The sequence below is a fragment of the Diabrotica undecimpunctata genome, chromosome 8, assembly GCF_040954645.1.
Source record: "Diabrotica undecimpunctata isolate CICGRU chromosome 8, icDiaUnde3, whole genome shotgun sequence".
NCBI lineage: Eukaryota > Metazoa > Arthropoda > Insecta > Coleoptera > Chrysomelidae > Diabrotica > Diabrotica undecimpunctata.
In genome coordinates this window covers 16,391,126-16,407,809 of record NC_092810.1, presented here as the reverse complement: position 1 = coordinate 16,407,809, position 16,684 = coordinate 16,391,126, and the positions used below count along the sequence as shown (strand labels likewise).

The 16,684-nt window shown below is 32.2% G+C and overlaps 1 protein-coding gene across 1 annotated transcript in view; it reads right to left on the bottom strand.

Annotated features, from left to right (window-relative positions):
- Window positions 1-4,029: 4,029 nt before the first annotated feature.
- Window positions 4,030-16,684, bottom strand: part of LOC140447214 (pseudouridine-5'-phosphatase-like) — a 34,831-nt gene continuing 22,176 nt past the window's right edge. Inside the window, exon 4 of the mRNA XM_072539730.1 lies at window positions 4,030-15,833. Coding sequence (XP_072395831.1) covers window positions 15,657-15,833 — 177 coding nt within the window. The 3' untranslated portion in view covers window positions 4,030-15,656. The remainder of the gene's footprint in view (window positions 15,834-16,684) is intronic.

Sequence of the window (16,684 nt, the reverse complement as noted above, 5' to 3'; positions counted from 1 at the left end):
TTGTATCGGTTTTTAATAATGTGAACAATTTGTTGTGGTTGAATTAAAAATAGCGCATTTCTTTAAAAAGATAAAACAAAAAATATACTCTTATTGAAAATAAAAAATAATTCCTAATAAAATAAGAAATAATTCTTTATGCCCTACAGAAATGATTCAAATATTTGACCTTCTACGGCTGAACAGTATCCCAATCTGTCATAAAAAACTTCTGCGGACAGATGAAAGAGTTTCTGCTGCAACAGTAGACTTCTCTTATTCGGTTTTTTAATTTATCAAAATTTTGGGCTCTAGCCTCGTAGATGATGCTTTTTAAATGCCCCTAAAAAAGAAGTCCGTGGGTATAAGATCTGGAGATCGCGCAGGCCACTTAATATCGCCTATTCCACTGATAAGTCGATTTGAGAAAGGATTGTTTAAGTACTCCCTAATTATTCGAGCGTTGTTAACTAAACAGCCGTCTTGATAAAACCAAAAATTCTCCAGATATACATCAGGAAGATTGAGAATAGCAGGAAGAACATAACTCTGTAACAAATCGAGGTATACTCTACTATTCAAGTTGCCCTCAATAAAAAATGGACCTGTTATGTTGTCTCCTAAAATTCCAGTCCAGGTTAATTTTTTGAGGACGGTGAGTTCGGTAAACAACACTTCCAACGAAACAGAAGATTCATGAGCGAATAAAATGGTTTTAATAAAATTGGGTTCATCATTAACCTTCGTTATTAGAGTTTCACAAAGCTCCATTCATCGAAAGTAGTCGTCTGGATAAAGCTGCTGTGTTTTCAAATATTTATAATTCTTGTAACCGTGCTGTTTTCATACTTTCGTTAATCGAGTTAGAATCTATGGAGAGGCTATGAGCATATTAACGTGTGTATTACAACCGGCGTAGGTAGGCGTGGCTAACGATGATACCAATATGGCGGTGGAATAATGGCCGGACTCAATAATATTAAAATTACTATAAAATATGACTAGTTATTCAGAAGATTTAATCATAATCTAAAAAAGTGCAATGCATTTTTAATAAACTATGATTTATTTATTCCGCAGTAAACACTAAAAACACGATATATTATACATAAAGATAAATTAATACAGTCAAATACTATTCATTTATTCTTTGAAGTACGGGCCATTACTTTGTTTACATATTTGTATACTAATCTGTAGAACGTCATTCCTGAAGATTTTTTATTAACATTGCTTCTGCTACTGCAACTACGTTGAGAACAAGAAACCATTAGTATGAACTATCACAATATATTATTACAGTTTCTATAAAAGTATTATAAAACTAAAAATATTCGAAAAACAGCAAACGTAAACAAACATATACGATCTGTCAAAAGTGTCAGAACAATATGGCCGAAGTGAGGTCGTTTTTAGTCATGTGATGCCCTCTCCATAGATTCTAACTCGATGCTTTCGTTACAATAACATTGCTAACATATAACTCTCTAGCAATGCTTCTTCTTAAACGTGTTGAATCTACCTCGATTGTTGAACAAATTTGTGTATCCCGGTATTCTCTTTCCTCAACTTTTTCTTGCGACACTTCTTGAGCGTGATATTTTCTGCAATTTTTGCAGCAATAACAACTCTTAAAATTTTTAACAATATGAATTAACTGTACGGAAGGAATTGGTATTCCCTCAAAAAACACAGAAAATAAATCTGCACACTGTTGTCCAGAATTACCACCATAAAACAATTTTATTATTTGAACCTTTTCTGCGGGCGTATAAACAGACATGTTGTTTACAAAAATAAATTCAAAATCTAGGCTGTTATTACTTTAAACAACCACTGCATAATGACAAATTATTCGTGACGGGTCAACAAAGGTTCGCGGAAAGTCTACGGCGCGCAGTGTTGCCATTTATAGTGTGTATATCTAATTTAAAACTTAACGTACTGTATAACATTTTACTATGCGGAGTTGTAAGGAAAGTTCTGATTTTTATTTTTATGTCACTACCCAGTTTATCATTTGTAGTACAACTGAGGCATTTGAACTTGTTAACTCTTTCTAATGGTTTACTGTCCACTAATACTCAGGCTTGCTTGTGTTGTTGACCATTATGTATTAACTGTGTATCCACCAGGAAGATAAAATGAGAAACGTTATTTCGATACACATGGTATGGTAGCTCTTTAAGGTAAAATAATAATTTAATTATATGAATAAATTATGTTTTCAATGTATCGTCAACACAGGAATATTTTTTTTATTATGACACAATCTTTAGAAATCAAAACACAAATAAAGTTCTATAAGCTAATTTGCTGGCTGCGGAACAAGGGGCTCCTATTGGCGTGGTGAGGTCTTCACCAGTGACAAGACCACTTTAACCGTTTTTCAGTTCAGGTCATATTCTTTTGAGTCTCCTATTGACTTGGTGTTCTAGCAGAGGTTGGAGTAAGGGGTTACTATGTGATTCCAGTGCTTCATGATGCTTCGTGCTGTGTTTAGTGATTACATCCTGTACGAACGGGATTCTTAGGTTTTCATGAAGTGTTAGGTTTGATACATAGGTGCATCAGCTATCGTTCGGAGTATTTTTGATTGGCATCTTTGAATTATGCCTGTTTTACTTTCTCGCACATCCCCAGAGTTGGATTTCATACGTCCAGATTGGTTTTATGACGGTTTTGTATACAAGAATTTTGTTTTCAAGGCTTAGTTTCGATTTCCTGCCTACTAACCAGTTTAGATCTTTCATTCTTAGTTCAATTTGTTTCTGCTTCTTAAGAATGTGTTCTTTCCAGGTGAGTTTTGAGCTAAGATGTATTCCTAGATATTTAGTGCTAGAGGATTGAGGAGTTTTATGATGAGAAAACTGGAGCAGGAATATACAAAGAATGGGATGGAAATAAACCTAAAGAAAACTGAATACCTAACAACGGAGAATACAGAAATAAAACAGCTGGAAATAGACGAAGGTAAACAAATCAAAGGAACAGACAAGTATAAGTATTTAGGCTTCATAATATCAAACAAAGGAACAACGGAGGAAGATATAAAAAATAGACTAGGACAAACAAGAGACTGCATACGAAAATTGAACCCGGTACTATGGGATAAGAACATCAGCATGAAAACAAAGAAAAAAATATACAATACCATGACAAGAAGTATCCTCACTTATGGGTGTGAAAATTGGACAATAAATAAGAAAACCAAAAACAAAATAAGAGCAACAGAATGGAATTCCTAAGGAGAAGCTGCAGAGTAACAAAAAGAGATAAAATAAATAACATGGATATTAAGAGGAGAATGGGAATGAACTCCGACATAATAGACTACATCGAACAGAAGAGGTTAACCTGGTACGGACATGTCAGAAGAGCAGACCAAAATCGGTGGATAAATAGAATAACAGAGTGGAGCCCGATAGAAAGAAGAAAGAGAGGCAGGCCCCGAAGATCTTTCAGAGATGAAGTGGACGAAGCAATGAGTAGAAGAAACCTACAGGAAGGGGACTGGCTAAAGTGGAGAAAACGGTTGAGTGAAGGAATACAGTGAAAACTGTGGAAATCCTTGTATATATATATATATATATATATATATATATATATATATATATATATATATATATATATATATATATATAGGATTGAGGAAGTTGGATATTGTTAAGTGAAACAAGGGTCTCTTCTCAAGGTAAAAGTCACTTGGACTGATTTTGTTTCATTCATTTTAATTCTCCACTTGTAAGGCCACGTCTCGATTTCATTCAGTTCTACCTGTAGAATGTTAGATGCTATAATTGGATTTTCGTCGGCTGCGAGGATGACAGCATCATCTGCAAACGTGCCAGTGATGGTTTCATTAGTGGAGGGTAGATCTGCTGTGTATAAATACAAGAATGTATGTATAAATATAGCAGTAAAATAAAACGACTAAACTTAAAACGGCAAATGTATTTTCTATATTGTTTTAAAATAAGCCATAAAGTAAATAATACTGACACTTAAAGCGTTATGAAAGCTCTTCCATATTAACAAAAATAAAATAACTACTATATATAAAAATATATTTATATTTTTTAAAGCATCTTTACTAAGAGGGACAAAAGTCAGTAGAGGTTTTATAGTAAATACATAAGTAATAAAATCATTTTACAGTTGTTTGCCATATATGTTGTCATTTTCATATTTTAAAGCAATAAATACATACAAATACATACATACAATTAGAAGAGGATCATAAAAAAGAACAGAGAAAACCCGAAAGAAAGAAAAAACAAAGTATGAAAGAAAATAAAAGGTCGGATAATAAAAAAACAAAAAAATTAGCTAAAACTTTTAATAAATCTGAAAAGGAAAGTAGACAACCCATAAAAAACGACCTCAACAAAACTAAAAAAGGTGTAAAAGTTCACTTTCCTATTGCAAAATATCAAGAAGAGTCAAAAAAAGCATTGAAAGTGTTAACACCTTTACACCAGGAAAGTAGAAGTAACAATATTGAGGTTCTTGAGCCTTCACTACCTGAATTTGTATAATGAATAACCAAAATAATATTGACATTTTCAAGCATTCGCCTACACCAGAAGCGAATTTAAGATTATCTCCAAAAATATTTGTCGCCCACACTAAATCTCCAAGCCCTGAAAAAAAATTGTACCCAAACAAAAATTATTTAATGATAATACAAAAGAGTCCTCAACACAAATTACAATTCTGTCTGATAATTTATTATCAAATATTCCTTCACATTTAGAAAATCGAAACACAGTATCAAACATTCTTTCGCGCTATAAAAATACAAACTTGGTATCAAACATTCCATCACATTTTAAAAATCAAAAAGTTTCTAAAGGTGTGTGTTATGTATGTGTACTAAATATTACAGAGTGTAACGAAGGCATTAGATGCCAAATGTGTCTTCAAACATATTATGTGACTTGCATAACAAGATTTTATGGGGACACAGATCAAGTATATGTTTGCGAATTTTTTCAGAATAAAAAATAAAAGTTTACTTTGATATGCACTTTTTTTTCGTGCCCACACAAATTACAAAATCCTTGCTTACCCAAATACCTACCTACCTACCTATCTTAACTTACAAGTGGTAAAATATCACATTAAAGAATGATGGCCAATCACTAATATAATATATCGTGTCAATAATTGGAACAGTGTGGCCAATAGCTGGTTCATTTGCACATTTACAAAAGAACACATGTAAAATATTTTCAGACATGAAAGATTAACATAATAAAATTGTGCAATATTCGGAAACAATAATAAAATTCCATGACAAAAATAGTCATAATAGCCCACAGAGTCAAAACATTTTATAGCTATATCGACGTGCTCTCCTGAAGAGGCCAATAACTGGTACTTTTACCCTATATAAAGTTATATAGATACATTTTTTTACTTCGAATTAGTTTAACCAGTTCCTGTTTAACAATAATTGTGTGTTATTATTGGTAGAAATTGTTCTAATTTCAGTAGTAATTTAAAATTGGCAACGTAACCTATTTTTCAATTAGTTTTCTGGTCCATCTTGTGTCTTTCAGCCTTCAAAACTAATTGACTGGCGCCCAAGAGAAGACAAACGCAGCAGAGGACGACCACCAACACGCCGGATGGACGACATTGGACGAATATCCAAGAAATGGCAACAAGAACCACAGAACCGTGAAGAGTGGCGAAAAATGGGAGAGACCTATGTCCAGCAGTGGATAGAAGAGGTTGCATGATGATGATGAAGGTAACCTATAGCTTTTAGTATATCTGAGGGTTTATAGTTCCATTTTAAATTCAAATACTGATTTTGGGAAAAGCTTTCACAAAAATCCTGTTATAATTGACAAGTATGTTAATGTGGTTTTCCATAATAATCTTTATTAGTTTTGTATTTACCAAGTATTTAATTATCATAACACATAACAAAGAAGTGACAAAGAGGAACAAATATATTACTCTTCTTTCCTAGAGTGCAGTCTTATTAAATAAAATATATAAGAGGAACTAGTACATTTGAAATTACATATATGTGCAATAAAAAAGTATTTTGTTCGTATACAATTTTATATAAAGCAACGGATTATTTTAAACATAACCTTTTAGTATACAGTACGAGTTATCCCCGTTCAAAACTCTTTTCTGTACCGTGAAACTTATATTAATAATTTTTTGGTAAATGATCCGACTCTGATTCATTGTTTTTATGACCATTGAGGTAATCATTAAAGTACAAACGGATGCCATTTAATGAGATAATTTAAAATGGGATTGTGTAATAATACATCATTTGAAATTCTTGTGGCAAGTTAAAACTTCGCGACAGAATTCCATTAAAATCTAGAAATACATTGGTTGATATAAAACTTATGACGTAATATTGGCCATATGATTATATTTAAGATACTCTTGCGAAAAGGCGTCCCCAAAGAACGGATATTTCATCACTTACTCCAAAAGTTTATTATATTAATATAAGTAATTACGGTTCAGGAAATAATTGGGAGGGTGGGTAAGACCTTTAACTCTCGCTGTATTATCATTTATTGAGATTCTAAAACATAAATATTATCCATCAAAATTGTATGCGCCTAGTGACTTTTAAAAAGACTAATAGGTACTATGGGACTCACGCATCGGAAATCACTCACATTTCTTTCAGCAATTTTTTATTAGAAATACGAAATTCTGTGCTTAGCAAAGGTTGTGGGTGATGAACTATATATTTTATATATAAAATAAGTTTCAAGTCCTATATAAAATGAATAACTTTTTATCTAATAAGAATCTTAATCATCCTTATTGCAGAGGATACATTAATAGCAAAATAATTATCGTTGCATTAGATCCGTATCGTATGGTTGCGAGACCTGGCTAATGACAAAAAAATATGAAGCGTAACTCAAGGAAAGGAAACGACAGTGATGGAACTGGACTTTCCAAAGAAGAACGTAGTCCTCTGAAACCCACTCGGTCAGTTTTACTTCTATGTAAACCGCTTAAAGATCGAATCGGAGTATTACGGCCAACAATTGGTTCACTTCATTGGAGCTGGTAGAAGATTTCCAACATATGTCGACGCTATGAAGATAAATAAAACTATTCTACCACCAGAGTTCAAGCAAATAAATCTAGACCGCTGTGATCAACACTTTATGGATTTGCTACTAATATACCTGTACGTCTCTTGTCAATTGTTCCGAAAATCAACAGATCAGTAGTTGTGCTTATATCGTCCAAGCATGATCGTCGAGGAGTTGAAACAGGCCCTGATAAAAATAAACCGGAAATTGTCTGTTATAACAAAACAAAAACTGGTGTATTTCTAGATATGAAAACTGCTTTATATTCATTTAATAGAGTTTCTTCCTACAGATATACTTTGTCAGTTATACGTGAAGTCATACCTGAAGAATTAGAAAATCCCACCGAAGAACTTCCATCTGGTAAACTTCATAAACGCAAAATATGTTCTATCTGCCCACCTTAGAAAGAAGAAAAACATTTTCTTCATGTGCCATCTTCTATAAGAAGGTTGGCAACCATCATGGCAATTCGCACTTTCGATACCGCTGCTTTAAAGAGGTCAGCACTCAAATTGTTTAACCAGGAGATGCGTCTTCTTCCGCGACTCCTTCTACCCTGTATTCTTCATTGCATTATTAATTGCAACAAGTTATAATGCTCGCCCCTCATGACATGTCCCAGATATTGCAGTTTTCTAACTATAATTGTATTTAAAACCTCTCTATCTTTTCTCATTCTTCTCAACACCTCGACATTCGTGACTCTATCCACCCAACTTATTCTTAATATCCTTCTATAGGCCCATAACTCGAAGGCTTTTAATCTGTCCGAAACATCTTTTTTTAATGTTCAAGCTTCCAACCCATAAAATAATACGGAGAACACGTAGCATCTCAGAAGTCTTATCTTTAAAGAAATTGAAATGTCCCTGCTGCAGAGTACTTTTTTCAGTTTGTTGAAAGAATTTCTTGCCTTAATCTCTTCTGTGTACTCATTATTTTCGTTAATTATTGTATAGAAAAACATCCAAATGCATAAAATGTAGCGATCCTATTTGTTTGCAGTGCAGCAGAAAAATATGCAATAATTGTGCTATAATGGGGGTCTAACTTTATAAATAATATTAATTATTGAAAATCAGTGTGTTTCCTTTAAATAATTCAAAAATAATAATTTAAAAAGTTTTTTTAATATTTTTGAAAGTATCCCTGTGTTAAAAAATAAATTTTCAGAATAGTAGAATCAGTATTTTCTTTTATGAATAAAATATAAAATTATGCATCCAAAATCCAAATAAATGTTTCTATGTAGATATTTTTGCGCCGGGTCCCTGAGACCGGATTTTTTCCATTATGTACTATAGATACATGTTTCGGTTTAAGAGTTAAAATTTGTTGTCAAAACCTGTCAAAGTTACCAGGTGCAATCGGAGTCATTGCACCTGATCCCTTGATGGAATTGAGTGTGTCATCCATCGAGTTAGAATCTATGGAGAGGGCATCACGTGACTAAAAACGACCTCACTTCGGCCATATTGTTTTGCCACTTTTGACAGATCGTATATGTTTAATTACGTTTGTTGTTTTTCGAATATTTTTAGTTTTATAATACTTTTGTAGAAACTGTAATAATATATTGTGATAGTGCATAATAATGGTTTCTTGTTCTCAACGTAATTGCAGTGGCAGAAGCAATGTTAATAAAAAATCTTCAGGAATAACGTTCCACAGGTTAGTATACAAATATGTAAACAAAGTAATGGCCCGTACTTCAGAGAATAAATTAATAGTATTTGAGTGTATTAATATATCTTTATGTATAATATATCGTGTTTTTAGTATTTACCGCGGGATAAATAAATCATAGTTTATTAAAAATGTATTGCACTTTTTTAGATTATGATTAAATCTTCTGAATAACTAGTCATATTTTTATAGTAGTTTTAATATTATTGAGTCCGGCCATGATCCCACCGCCATATGGATATCACAGTTAGCCACGCCTACCTACGCCGTTTTTAGTACATACGTTAATATGCTCATAGCTTCTCCATAGATTCTAACTCGATGGTGTCATCCCTACACCCGTATCATAACCAAACTTTTTTTGTGTTGCCTTTTTTAAATTTTGATAAAGAATTTTTTCTTTTTTTGGGCGATGGGATCCGTCTCTTGTAGTGGTAGTTTTTAAAAATTGACGTACGTTCAAAACACTGCTACATTTAAATAATTACTTACATTAAGTTATTATATTGTAATATAGCTCTGAAGATGGCTTTGTAAGTCGAAAACGCTCAACGAGGAATTAAATGCTTTACAGACTTTTAAAGTACCTTTCCTTTTAATTCATTCATTAAATATAAAATAGTAGAAAAATCGACAACTAAAAATGAAACCGACAGTAGTGAAGATGATTCAAAAGATTCTATAGAACTGTCAGCTGATAATGCAGAAATTGCCGTGACTGTCGTGGGGGAAGATTTCGTACTTGTCAAGTATAATACGGATCTGTATTCTGGAAAAGTCGTTAAAAGGAAAGACACCAAAATCATCATACCTCACATAACAAAAGTGGAACGTTTTTCTCGGCATTGATCTGTAAAGCCCGATATTTTAGCATATGAGGAAACAGACATCTTCTTTTTCTTCCTTATAAGCAATTCTGCTTGTTCATTGGCCGATTAATACCTCTATGAAAAGATGTCGCTCCATCTTTTGCCCGGTCGTCCGATACTTCTGCCGATTGGTGACTTATCACTTGCTATTTTGACGATACCAGTCTCCCTCTTTCTGTGTATGTGGTTATTCCATTCTTTTTTCTATTTTGTGTCCATTCATTTATACTGCTCTTTCGATCTCACAGCGTATTTCCTGTAATTCTTCTCAGTACTCTCATCTCTGCCGCTTCCAGTAGCCTTTGTGTTGTTGCTGTGTCGGATCTTGTTTCTGAGGCATATGCCATTATTGGTCTTACACTGGCTTGTTGGTTGTTACACATCTGGTTGGTTCTTTCCTGACTACTATTGTTTTAGTTTTCTGAGATGAGATTGTCATATTAAATTCTTTTGCTCTTATGTTAAATCTATGGACTAGTCTTTGCAGACTATCTTCATCTTGGGCTATCAATATTGCGTCGTTCTGCATAACAGAGTATTTTTATTTCCTCGTTTCCCATTCTGTATCCTCTTCCTTTGTTAACGCTTTTGATGATTTCATCCATGATCAAATTGAAGAGCATGGGGCTCTATAAATCCCCTTGTCTTATTCCGCTGCCTATATCTATAGGTTCTGTAAGTTGTCCATCTATTCTGACTTCCATTTTGTTGTTTTGGTAAATGTTTTCGATAGTTTTTATAATATTTAGGGAAACTTCTCTATTATACAGAAGATGGATTATATCTTACAGAGATAGTACAATTGAGGAAACAGACATAGTACAAGTTATTCATAAATTGCAATAAAATAATAATAGGGGATCATAAATATATGGCACATGAAATGAAAAAAATATTATTCTTTTAAGATAATTTAATGAACCCTATGTTTTCTCACCTATTTTTAAAATAATTTAATGAAATTTTAAACGAGTGTGTCTGATGCTTTACGAAATATTCCATATAGCTCAAAGCTTGGTATATTGGTCAAAATACAATTACACTACCCAGTTCTAGTTACCTCAAATTTCTGGGTAACTGAAATCTACCGACAAAAAATTCTCTTTAAGGGAGTATACGCCGCAGTTAAAATGAGTGGCATTCAAATAAACTAACTTTTAACAATTATTTGAGTAGATTGCAGCACGTAAATTATATTCTGATATTTTAACTTTCTCGAAACTTAATTCTCTGAACAGTGACATTGTTGCCAGCGATGTCAAATACTGGAACTTATGATCAGTACAGTTCGCTCTCAATCGGCAATATTCTTTAATGTAAATTGATATTAGTTATTAGTTAAAGTTTCACAAATTCTAATTTTCGGATTGGATGGGATCATTCGATATAATTTTTGTATCGTGTTACCGTGTATCGTTTACCTTTGAGGTTAAGTTGCTGGTTTAATTTTGAGTGCTATTATTTTGGTTTTATAAACATTTTAAGTAGTGTATACCAGTCTTGTGTTCTAATATTGTTTGACTGAATATTTTTTAACAATTCTAAGTATTGAAAATAGATGTAAACACTTAAAAGTGTATTTATCCTACTATATACATTTTTAATTAATTTCAAATGTTTACTGATTTTTCAAATTAAAATTTAGTAACAATAATCATATTTTTCTTCATTCTTTTTTGTGTAGAAAATTATGAGAATAGCAAAAGCTAATGTAATATAAACAAAATTTTACTAATCTCTCTAATTAATAACAAATACCTTTTTATAATAATTTGATGACCATGGTACTTCAACAAAACAGGCTTTTTGATAATGTACCTAAAGTTAAATTCTCACTAATAGATACAAAACGTTCATTCATTTGGAAATTTTATTACTTATTGTATTTAGACAGCATTCAGACTGCAATTCTTAATCCTTTACCTACTCAAAAATATTTATTTCAAACTGATAAATTTGTAATACAAGTAAATAATCATCAAAAAAGGGATTATGCTAATTCTCAAGTGAATGAAGATTCAGTTACTATTTATTTATAACAACAGTATTTCTAAGAAATCTAAAATATGTAAGTCAGTTGAAAAACAGCGTCACTACAAAAAAAAATTTCATATCGAATGTCAACAGGGGAAATTTTTCCTCAGAAAATTTCAGATTTTCATCTCATTTCTAATTATTACTCAAGTAAAATTCAATAATTTTTTTCACTTACGGAAATATTTAAATGTACCGTTCGCGTCATAAAAAACTGGTACAACTCTTATTACCGAAAATCATGTTATTCAAGTTGTGTAAGTTGATCTTGTCACATGTGTCATTCTAATTTCTAGGGCACTGTTGCCAGTTCAAACGAAAATATTATATGAAATCAGCTAAAAGCAGGGCTGTGTGAGAGACCGCCAGTTTTGAGTATTCTAAAAACTAAAACATCGAGCATTCTCGATCAGTCAGTCACATTAAATTTGTTTAAACATGCATCCTAAAAAATTCTCATATTAATTTTGTAATTTTTCATTATCTCAATTAAGTACTCATACCTTGATTTGTGTTTTATTATAATTTATGAAAATATTGCAATTCAAATATAGTAATAGATAAAATCAATCTAGACATAACTTTAAATTATTATAATAAACATTACAGTGAGGTATTGGATTGTAACTGTCACTTTATAATCTACGTAGGATAAAGTATAATGTTAGTTTTTGTTAATGTTATCGTTCATATAATAAATAATAAATTAATCTTGGTAGTTGGCCTGTGACTAAACTTATTGATACAAAATACAGTTCGTGTTCGGTAGGTAATTGAAGTAAAAAATTAGGTACAGTAGATGCATTCCAATGTTCCCTGTGCCAATAATCTAGGTTTAAAGATCCTTCAAATATTTTGGATATTAGCTGAACCCTATCTCTGGTTATTAAATTTATTAAATACGGTTTTTTGTTGTTAATGATAAAAATAATACCTATCTAATAATAACTTTATTTTTTTTAATTAGATTTAGTGCAATTCCGTTATCTGTGATGGCAACAGAGAATTAATTCACAAACCAATGTATCCAGTCTGAACCCAGGTTTACATTGGGAAAAAAAGTGTACCAGTTTTATATGACGGGAAGTGTACAAACAAAAATTAGGTAATCAATGATTACATAATATTGTTTTGTCTATAAAAATTAAATTCGCCAGAAAGTGAATAAAACTGGAATTGTTTTTGGATAAGCGCCACCTGACCAATCTATGTATTATGTAAAAAACCAGTATAATCTCCCAGTAAACATTTCGATAAAATTATTTTGGGCCTTGTTTGACTTTCAACCATGATTATATAACGTCACGGTGCCAAGGATAAAAATGGTATACTTGTATTCGCAATAGCCAATTCCGACAGGGGGCGCTGAAGATTTCATAGATGGACGATAACTTCGGGAAATCAAATCATTTTGTCATTTGATCTCTAAGTTATAAAACGTTTAATATAAATCATTTACACGTGTGTTTTGCCAAAGTAAAAGTTGGAGTACGTTCTTCAAAGTTTATTTGTTTGGGATTCGAGTTTACACATAAGGTAATTGACTCCCAAACCTGAATAAAAATAAAATTAAATGTTTGTTTTTCTACAGTATGTCTGAAACACAGGAAGTAAAATTTACATTATTTTAATTATTTATATGGTTGCAAGATCGGCAGAGATCTTTAGTTTAGGGTGAGGCAGTTTTTGGAGCTAGCCACGTTATATTTTGTAAATTAGTAGAAAACGTAAGGCGTACGTTTTCTACTAATAACTTCATGAGACCGTAGGGGCAATTTAGCTGATGGAGCAGCATTTTTCTTCAGTCTTCTCAATTTAGTTTCAGGTGTTACTATAAAGTAAATTAAGTATAAATATATTAAAATATAACACTTGGAAAGTAATAGTTCTCAGTAAACTGTACACAGTCATGTACTTGGTTATAGGTTTGCCAATTCGTAAAATGCATTGCCAAACTTTTCTCATATTCTCGTCCAGCGGAAATTTATGACTTATGTATAGAATTTTTTTGTGAATTATAATAGGAGGAACATTGAGGAACACTGCAATAGTTTTTTGAAGCAGAAGTCATTGTTAATTACAATATAAACCGGTCGCTAATATGTATACAAAATAAATACAATTTCAAGGTTTTCCCGAAGTGGATGTTTTGAAATCTACCACAGGCGTCGCCCACTTTGCGGTTCCTCGCGAATTGTTAAGACTCTGTGACGTTATACTGTCATGATTGATGGTCAAACGAGACCAAAATGTTTACTGGGAGCGGCCGCTTTGCTAGACAAAACCACGTGATTCGTATTTCCATGGTTACTGCATAATCACAAAACTCGTTTTCAATGTTTTGCAGATTTTTCTTAAATTGGGCAAACGCGCATCTGTTGCCATTTAATACATCATTGCTGTCTTCTATTAAATGAAACGTGAACTTATTTTCCCATCTATTAAGTGACAGTCGAACTAATAATTACTCACTACCAAAATGACAACTTGTTACTGTAATATCAACAAAATCCCTAGTTTGCAGATTTTAATTGTAAATAAAGCTTTTTGGACAGTTATTCATTTAACGTGGTTATTTTGTACCTAAGTTCAAAAATTATTACACATTACCAAATTTTAGGCAGGTTACCAAGTAAGGAATGACATGGATTCATTTAAGTACCTTTATAAAAAAGTTAATGCTTTCTTTGGAAATTTTAACTACATATCATTAAAATAAAAGGTTTACAGTTCACGTGCAAAACCATAAGTTGAAGTTTTGTTTTGAAATAGTGATGATAACTGCACCTAAAAAGTATATAAATTTTAACATTGTGTATGTATGGAATCTGGATTAAATTTTCTTAACAGATTCGTCTTGTGCATAGGTAGGAGAGGCAATAGAGCAGTAAAAAGCGCAAAACCTACCAAATTTTTGCAATAGGTTGGATCTCAACGAAACTTTTTGCATTCGATTCGTGTGTCAGGAAATTTTGTGATCAAAAATGATGATGTGAAATTGGGAAATAATTGACTTAAATCAGTTCAGTGTTATTACTAGGGAGTTTTTGGGGTCACTGAACACGAATATCATGACGGTAATGGTCTCCGTTGCCCCTAGTGCCCAGGAAGGGCCTCGTCTCCTCGAGTTTTGTGGAAATTCGATACAAAATCAGTGCAAACTCGTTACTCGGGGGGTTTTGGGGTCGCGGAACACTAATATTATGTCGGCGATGATCCTTAAGCCACCTGGTGCTTACTACGGGCCTCTTCTCCTTTAGTTTTATGGAAAATCGATACAGAACCAGTGCACACTCGTTAACAGGGGGGTTTTTGGGATCGCTGATCACGAATATCATAACGGTGATGGTCTACGATGCCCGTGGTGCCACAAGGAATATATGATATGCAACGACAATAGTTTTGCTTTTATTTGTATAAATACAATAAATATAAGTGTTACAAAACTTTCTGTAGAGAGAAAATTTACATTTAAATACCGGCCAAGTAAGTACTTTTCATGTGAACATCATGAATAACAAATTTTACAGTTAATACTGACGATATAAGTAGATTATACGCTGTTTTGTTTTGTTCATAGTTTATAAACAAAAGTTATAACAGCTAAGAGAGATTGTCACAGTAACATATTAAAAATTTGATAACTATTCATATTCTTTGATTTTTTAACAGACAAAACTTTTCAAACGTGAACACGCTGTCTCTGTTTTATTGATTAACAAATCCAAGACATATTTGTTATCGTATCACTTTTCAAAAATATTTTCCAGTCAAATTTAAACCCTAAAAAACTTTGAAAGAATTTTTTTAGTGTTTAAAAATAGGAAAAAATATAAATCGTTAACATATTGACGTAAAAATATCTTGTGCAAGTGTTATTTAAAAAATTGGCAGTTACACTCACTTACGCCCTCTATATAAAAAAATAATATAAAATATCTATTAATAAATAAATAAATATTTAAATCAATTGTGCTAAAAACAAATTTGATCATTCTATGGATGGTAAACCGAACAACTCTGGTTTGAATTGCGTCAGGGAATCCAAGACTAGAGTAGCAGGTTTTCGAAGTTCCTGGGAAATATAGGGAGCTGGTATCATCACAGCTTGCATACCAGCAGTGAGGGCTCCTCGGATTCCATTGGGAGCATCTTCAAAAACGAGACACTAAAAGTAAAAATGTAAGAATTAGAAAAAATCCATAACATTACATAAAAATAAATGTCTGAAGGATTGAGCACTGGGAACAGGGTTGGCCACTCAAAAGAGTCCGACCTGATATTTGGGAATATCCATTAGATTTCGTGAAAATGCTAAAACAGGTCGATTTTGATTCCAAATGGGACAAAGTACCACAAACCTTTAGCTACAATTGCTACTTCTGCCCCTTCACATTTTCACACTCCCTTTTTATGTCAGCTACTGATCCCATTTCATGAAAGTATTGTAATGTAATGTAATTTTTATTTACGGACTTGATATTTTTTTACAAATCAACTTAAGATTAGCTTAAACTATTAAAGCACGATGTGATTATATAAAAAGGTATTTTCGATCTTATTCTTAAAAGTACTTAGTGATAAATAAAAAGAAATCATTATTATTAAATTTGTTTGCATTTTTACACATTCTCTGTAATTGTTTATTTACAGTATAAGTTCAATTATGAAATTCTAAATAAAATAAGTCTTGGGATCTGGTGTCTCTACAGGGAGTACGGAAGTAAACCTTTTCCAAAAGAGCACTAGCATCAATGCCTCCTCGTATTAATTTATATATAAATGCTACACCTAGCAATATTCGCCTTTCTTCAAGAGTAGGCAATTTAAGTAAAGATTGCAAAACAATCTATTCAATTTTATTTACAGGTATTCTCAATTTAAAAGCAATAAATCTTAAGAACTTTTTCTGTACTCTTTCTAATAGATCTTTGTAGCATTTATAATGAGGAGACCAAATATTGCTACCGTATTCCAAAACCGATATAACAATTTCATGGATCTATTAGAAACGTAAGA